General features: G+C 41.7%; 1 protein-coding gene across 5 annotated transcripts in view; it reads right to left on the bottom strand.

Annotated features, from left to right (window-relative positions):
* Positions 1 to 615: 615 nt before the first annotated feature.
* Positions 616 to 8068, bottom strand: part of plxna1b (plexin A1b) — a 204921-nt gene continuing 197468 nt past the window's right edge. For 3 of the 5 annotated variants that reach the window (XM_028575902.1, XM_028575904.1, XM_028575903.1), the window contains exons 26-32: positions 7554 to 7657; positions 7270 to 7378; positions 5096 to 5286; positions 2331 to 2500; positions 1777 to 1989; positions 1535 to 1685; positions 616 to 1104 (exon numbers count right to left, since the gene is read on the bottom strand). In XM_028575902.1, the coding sequence (XP_028431703.1) occupies positions 1009 to 1104; positions 1535 to 1685; positions 1777 to 1989; positions 2331 to 2500; positions 5096 to 5286; positions 7270 to 7378; positions 7554 to 7657 (1034 nt within the window). In that variant the 3' untranslated portion in view covers positions 616 to 1008. The remainder of the gene's footprint in view (positions 1105 to 1534; positions 1686 to 1776; positions 1990 to 2330; positions 2501 to 5095; positions 5287 to 7269; positions 7379 to 7553; positions 7658 to 8068) is intronic. The other 2 variants (XM_028575905.1, XM_028575906.1) reach the window with 1 other exon arrangement.

Raw genomic sequence — 8068 nt, 5'->3', positions numbered from 1 at the left:
GGTGTCCTCTCACTTCCTGTCATTTTCAACAAGAATCTTATGATGGGTCATTACTCAAACAATTCTTTTCAGTCACTAGGCATGTTCATATTTAAAAATCATACGGTAGCACATTCCATCTAACAAAATGTCTTTGCACTAAACAACATTCAAAGAAAACATGGCACAGTACGACTTTTTTGTTTCTTTTTCAATGTTTTTTTTTTGTCTACGTTGTTTTTTTCTTTTGTACTTGAAATATCAAATCATGTTTTATTGTTATTTTTTGTGTGTTTGGTTGGTTTAAATGAAAAACAACCAAAATGTTTTCTCCCTAATTTTTCTTTAAAAACGTAGCTGTATTTATATATAATATCTATATCGTCTTTCCTAACGTTTCTGTAAATTGTGCAAATTCAGCAGTAATACAAGTGGCGAGAGATCAGAGAGTGGGCAGTTGATTACATCTATACAAAAACAAATCTAACATCCTTTAAAACTGTGACACCCGTTGGGAGTCACATGACCTAGAGAGCCTCTCTTCATTGGCTCATCACAGATTCGTCCATCCTGTGGATGATGCCATGTATTGAGTTCCTTTTCCAGGCTTCCTTTGTTTCTTTCCTGGCCATCGCTTCATCACGACAAAACTCTTAAAATCAAAGTCAAGCAAACAACAAACACCAACATCCACAATAATCAAATGCTCAAATGTCATTGACATGTTTCTCCATGTATGCGCGTGTGAAAATGTCTGGTGTCCCAGTCTCTCACACAGACATGAGCCCACACACTGTATGGGGCTGCAGACAAACACACACATACACATGTAAGCGTACACAGGCCCGCCCATCTCTGCCGAACCCCCCCCATTTTGCAGTATACTGCTATAGTCCTTTTGCAGTTCGTCTGTTGTACTGTTGGGGGTTGGAGTTTTGTTTGTTGTCTGGGTGAGAGGAACGAGGAAGAGAGACGGATGGAGAGGAGGAGGAGTGAAGAGGAGGAGGAAATGGAGGCACTGGATGGTCCTCAGCTGCTCAGGGCCATTGTGTCGATGACCTGCTCCAGCTTGCTCCTCAGTCTCTGTCTCCTCGCCTGCTCGTCCCGCTCCAACGCTGACAAGATCTGAAGATAGATAGGGGAGGTGGTCAGTCCACGTCACAATGTCATTGCTATTGATTCTAAAACATGGATCCATTCTATCCAAACAAGGCTGTCAGAAGACACCAACATGCCACCTGGCTGGTATTCAAATAATGGCTAGAATGGACAAATAAAAGTCTTGGTAAAAAAAAAACATTGAGTTTGGAATTACCTACAAAAACAGGCTCTCACATGGTCAATTCAGCATAAATTGACTTTCCTCAGCACTAATTTCATCAGTCCAACAACAATTAAGCCACTCCACTGCTCTGAATTTAAATTTTTAACAGAACTTTCCACTTTTTGGACAAATAACGGACAGGCTAGAAGAAGTCTTTTTTACACTAAGTACGGCTTTTCTAAGCATCTCTGAAATTATCTTGAGTGTCCTCAGAGACGGCTGACATCTCACCTCATCCTTGTACTTGACAATGTAGGAGTAGATCTCGTTTAGGGCCGACATGCTGTTGAACTGGTTGGCGTGCAGGCGGGACTGCTCCGCCAGGTAGGCACTCATGTCCTGGTCACTGATGGCAGGCATCCTGGAGATGTCCGCGTAGTACCTGGAGAAAAAGAAAAAAAACGGTTTAGATCTTGACAGAATTTTATTTACAACCACTTTAAGGCAAAACAGTTTAACATATGTTTGCATACCTCTCTACCCAGTTCTTATAGTTGGGGATGTCTTTAGCGTAGAGCAGCTTGTTCGAAGGCGAGTCCTTCCCTAGTTTATGCTCCGATGTTGAACAGGAGTCCATGAAGGTCTGAGCCACCACGGACAAGCAGGCGTCTGTAATGCTGTTCTTATGGATGTCAAAGACAAACTGGGGGTTCTTGATCACATTCACCCAGAACCGCAGAGGAAGACTAGAAGGGAGAGAATAGAAGGGTTGAGGTGGAAGAAGATAGAGGAAGAGTTGCATGATTAGAAGGACTATTAAGGTGTAAAGTCCAAAATTGCACACTGCAATGAAAAAAGTCGCATGCACACTGTGGCTGAACAAAGGAAGAGTCTTATAAAATACCTGAGGCAAGAGGAATAGGAACACTACATTCTGGTGCACCACCACTCTAAAGCGTTGCATACTGTATTTGCTGGCTTACAGTCAAAAAAAATTCTTACTACAGCAAGTTTTTCACAACACTAATCGGGAACCAAGCTACCAAATACTCCCAATGATGCCCTTTCACTGCACACACAAACTCACCAGTTGCTCTTCCAAGTGTGCCGTACATCGGAGTCTGATATGGAGTGTTTGTCTGCCTGCTCGTCCAAGAAGTCAAACATGTACTTGATGGCGAGAGGCAGGGCGCTTCCTCGGTGCGCTGTGCTGAAGATGGTCTCGAACAGGTCGTCCACAAACTTCTGGAGCGTACCCTGAGCAGGAGAGCCAACACTGGCTTAGTTAGTTTCTTGTGTGTGCTTACAGAAGATGTATTAATAGAATGTCTCTTTTATGTTCCTATTGGTTAGGTACATACCAACCATCTTACTGAACCATCTTAAAACAAACTAGTCCACATTCTGTGTATTTTAAAAGTTGGAGAAATGTAAACACCAGTAATGGCATATGTGAGCCTAGCCTGGTCCTACCAGACTCTGGTACATTTCATTTCTACAGAGAGTCTGGCCACTCTCCACTGACAAGTGTTAACTTCCTTGAAGGTGGGTACTCTGTAGAAGTCTAAAACTATTGGATCTGCCCAGAGCCACTCTGGATCTGCCATAACCAATTGTTAACCTTTGGTCGTGACGCATGTCATGCACATGTGCAACAAGAGGGGAGACCGAAAACTATAGGCTTATATTTAGCATTAGCATCACTAGGGTTAGCCTTAGCCAACTCCTTCACCACTAACGGAGCGGGCTGGAAAATCTAACATCATGGCCACCAACACAACTCAGCAAATATTGTTCTTGCTAGGGCTTTAACTTCTGGATATTCGGCAGCGTTGCCACAAAGGACCAAATGGCTTTGCTCACAACTTTCTAGCGCACGTCCTCAACGTTCTCACGTCCTCTGTTCGGTGATTGGACCGCCAAATATTTGGCCGGAGAAAATCGTAAAAAATGTTAAAGGCTAATGTCAGCCTATCAGAGTACACAAACTTTTACAGAGAAGGACAGAATATGCCCTATGTGCATTTACATGTACAGAAAGGTAAAGTTACGGAACACAGTTGAACACCGTTAGAACACCACTAAACAACAGCCTCTGCTTGCATATTCCTCTCTGAGTGTGATGGCTTGGCTGGTGCTGATGGCTGTCAGTAGCAGGTGTTTGAGTGTGACAGTGCTTCGCTTTTAGTACTCCAACTTTCTGAGAGTTTGTGGTGGGGCAGAGCGCTCAGCGTTCTTTACAGTATTTAGGATGGGGGCCCAATGTGAGTTCAGCCAAAGGCTGTTCTGCAATGTTTTTACTACATCACACAACTCAGGAGGTTCTAAATCCTCACAAGTTGAAACGATTTGATATTTCCCACAAGCATTTAGTGCGTTTTTTTTTCCATCTTCAATCACCCAGGCCACTTTTTACAAAACCTTATTTCAACCAGCCAGAAGTTGGATCTGCATGTTCACACATTAACAAATCAGCTTCCTAAACAGACAAAGCTGTGGGGGCTGTAATAAATAAGAATAAACTGCAGCGCTCCAAGTTCCCCCCATTGTCTTCCCCCCCCTGGCTTGCATGTTAATCATTTCCCAATCGAGCCAGCATTGATGCAGCTAACCTTGCACTTTCCTACCTGGAGCTTGAACAATAGAAATCTAGAGCTAATGACTGAAGAATCAGGGGATAGGAGAGGAAGTACCAGGGTGAGCTTTATCACCAAGATATTTAGTACTTGCAAATGAGAGACTGCCACAATTAGTAGACTCTGTAGGCAGTTGATGTGTTACTATTTGTTAATGTATATGATTGTGTGCATGTGTTAACACTGAGGAGTGTGCAAGCAGATGGAGTCCATGTGTATTCTGTGTATAGGGAATGGCAGAATTAATGTAAAGGAAGAGCTGTCAATTTACTATGAACTCAAACGCATGTAGTTTTTGTTCAGTGTTGTATGCTTTTCTTGAGCACAACAAAAAGTTTCTGTGCAAATTTTAAAAGGATGAAAAAACACATAGGCCTATTAATTAAAAAATGATTTTTCATGCCATGTTAATCTCCTTCTTAATAGTTGAATTAAGATATTAATCTAGGCACATATGAGATACGTTCAGCTAAATCCTGCTTTGTAGGACATTTTTGCATTGGACCATACACAGGAATAACCTAACCAATCCTCCAGTTGCAAAACATTCACAAACCTCTATCAATTGCTCTTGAAACAGCTGTGGTAAAGACGCCAACATTGTACCAGCTTTTAACAGTCCCAGAATGTAAAATAGTCCCAGGGATGCAAATGTTATTTCACGTTCAACATTCAAACAGGGACAGGAACTTAATCTCACTCTGCTAAATGGTGGTTAACAACATACTCAGGGATGTTTCTCCGGGACATCAACAGAAACAGCTTGACTCCAAATAACCTTTCAGATCATCATCGGAAGACACACGCTGCATAAAAACCTGCACACAGGTTCCACAGTGTAGTCAGGAGGACATGGAGGAATTTGGTGTATAATGATCTCAGGGTAAAGGCCTAGGCCTGAAGGCCCCGAGGCCACCAACAGAGGGCCCAGTAACACCAACCAACAGCTTAATAGTCAAAGGTCAACCTCCTAATTAAGACACAAACAGTAATTCCTGTGCATATATCTGTATTTGTGCAAAAGGTTAGGAAAAATGTTAATGAGCTTTGAGACCACCACTAAACAAAAGGTCAGGGGTAGAGGCTGCTAGTGGAAGTGGGCTACATGACAGGGATGTGCTGGAGTGGGATTTTTGGATTAAAGAGTGTACGTGTGTATGTGTGTGTGCGTTCGCGTGTGTGTTTGTCTGTGTGTAAATATACAGCTTCTTGGTACCTTGGTGGCCAGCAGTCTGGTCAGGTAGATCTCAGAGACCATCTTGCTCCCTCGGTCCCCTTCCCTCTGGTCTGAGTGGTCATGGTTCTTGACTAGGTGCCAGAGTTTGGTGCCGCTTTCGAGGTCGGGGGTGATCATGGGTGTTCGGGAGCGCAAGCTGTCCGGACTGCTGGCTGTCCTCAGCATGCTCTCTGGAAGGAGGTGGAAGGACACGTAGGAGAGTTGAGTGAATGGGACAAAAATAACATTCTGAAAGAACAGACACAAATGTTGGGTTCAACGTGTGTTTTGTAATATTAGTTTGGAATATGTTTTTTATTTAAAGTGTAATTACTGTTTTTTTCAACCTGGATGCTATTTTCCTATGTTTTGTGTCTAAGTGACCAATGGGAACAACAATCTTTGACATTGGTCCAGTATTAAGCAAGATTGAGAGTTGTGATGTTTGGAAAAGTAGAAAGATGACCCAAAATGGCTTTTTATAGTTTTATTTTGTTTCTGTTGTCTTTGAATGAAGTGTATTTTACAATGCTAAAATTACTGTTTATTTACATGGAGTCTGGTGGGTTTAACGAACGCAATTCTTACTTCTTACTGCCAACTGCAGCGATCTTGCTTAATACTGGACCAGTTTCAAAGTTCCCATCAGTCACTTAGACACAAAAACATCGAAAAATAGGGTCCATAACAACAAAATGCAATCTAATCTAACCTACAGAAATCTCAGTTAGACTAAGAGTCTGTTTTGCATAATGCTTATTGTGGGTTTCAACCAGGGGCCTCTGGTTGAGAAGGCAAGGTGTTATTAGATAAATATAACATGATTACATACATCAAGCAGCCCATAGCTTGGTGCCAGTCTGTAGTTTATAATAGTATAATTAATTTTGTCTTAATCACCATTTCAAGGAAAAGTGCCTATAAATTAAGCTACCTACAGTAGGCATAAAAAACATAAATAAGAAATCTGAGGCAACTACAGAGCAAAATTTCTGTGTGAAATTAAAAGCATTTCTGAAAGGTGACAGCTCCTTCTACTTGCATGTCACTCTTTCATCCGAGAATATATTTGTCTGCCACTCTCTCTCCTGCTCCCTCCCTCCCTTTGTTGGACAGTGATCCCCTATTTTGTGACACTGAGCAATTACGCTTTCAGTTTGATTGCTTGTCATTTCCGTGACAAAGCAGGAAAGGATTGAGAGGTTCAAAATGTCGGCGGGGAATGTGAACCAGGGAAGTACAGAGTAAAGGTAATAGGGTGTTAGTGAATATTTATGTATATGTCACGGTGAAAGAGCTCAGGAACAAAGTTACTGTACACCAGAGAAGGATTTAGAAAATAGAAAAGAGGTGGAAAAGGAGATACTTCACACCTATCATTAACATATGCCTTATGATATGTGGATTGTGTCTATTTGGTGTAAAAATGCATCTACATCAGACATATTCCACAACACCATTAATTGCTTTCATTTAAAATATTTTTTCCTGACATTTATCCTGACAATCCATGTGTGACGACTGCATTGGACCTCACAGCTACACTCTTCTCTGCTGTGAGCAACCATGACCTCAGCTGTATATACAGTATGGTCTCAAATGCACTTGGCCTGGCATTGGAAGAGGCATTGCATAAATCACATGTTGGAGTTTAAAGGATCATCCAACATGCAACAGGCTCCTGCACTTCACACATACATTTTTCTCAGTGGCAGAGCCAATCATTTATCTATGGTTCCATTACAGTTTGACCCTGCTGTCATACTGGGCTTAACAGCGCGGGGTGCCACGTTAATCTCCTGCTATAAAACATGGGGAGAGTATGTTATTTTCTTAGCTACTTGAAATCCATTTATCTCAATTACTTTACCTGTTGGTTTCACGTATGTGTATTAAACTATATCATCACCAAAAAGGCATGCAAGGTATAAAGGGGATCAGAGAGAAGAGCCTGTCAGTAAAGGAGGTGGACAGCCAGCAACCAACAAGGAACTGACAAAGTGTGCTGCTGACAGCTGTTATACATGCTATCCTCTGTGGGATGCATGATGGGAATTGACAGGGAATTCCTCTTAATGCAAAAAAAGGGATTTTGCTTGAATTGAGTGCACACATACATACTACACTTGTACACACAGACACAGACAAACACACACACACAAATACACACACACCTTCTCTCGTACCATATCTGCTGAGGGACTTGGTGAATGTGGAGGAGTTGGAAATGTTGTAGGCTGAGTTCTGTTTAGGCACCAGGGCAATCACTGAGCCATCTGTCACCTGAAACAGGATTGTCAAGATCAGTTAGCAGTGCACAAAATGTCCAACAGCAAGCTCATAGTCCAACCACACAAACAGTTAGTAAGCTCAAATAAAATTTATTTTCAAAATTGCTACTTTACTTGAGCACTTAACGTGTAAGCAGTATTTAAAAAAAAATGTTGCGCTTAAGTACCTGGTAGTGAGCCAGGGTGTTGAGTCTCTTCCAGTCGTTGTCTATCTTAGTGGTGACATCCTCGTCCTGTAGGATGATGCGAGCCATCCTACCCTGCCGCCATTCTGTCACAAACACACACACACACACACACACACACACACACACACACACACACACACACACACACACACACACACACACACACACACACACACACACACACACACACACAGAGGAGATACAGGTAAGGTTGTGTATGTTTGTTTAATATAATAATAAAGTATATTATTAGTAATATACATATTATAGTATAGTATATTATTATAAATAAATTTGCTGTGACTAAGGATGCAGAGAGCAAAGTTCATTGACTGACTAAATTAAAATGACAAAATTAAAATGGGTACAATACATATATCAATTTAGTGACTTTTGCAAAAATCCCTTCTCTCTAAAGCCCCCACCTGCTGCTTTGGAGGGCCTTTGAAACAATTCCCTCTTTAGCCCCTGTAGTAGTGCATCTGTGCTCGGAG

Source organism: Perca flavescens, chromosome 4 (genome assembly GCF_004354835.1).
Source record: "Perca flavescens isolate YP-PL-M2 chromosome 4, PFLA_1.0, whole genome shotgun sequence".
Taxonomy (NCBI): Eukaryota; Metazoa; Chordata; class Actinopteri; order Perciformes; family Percidae; genus Perca; species Perca flavescens.
Note: the sequence above shows the minus strand (reverse complement) of the source record. Positions and strands in the feature narration are given on the sequence as shown.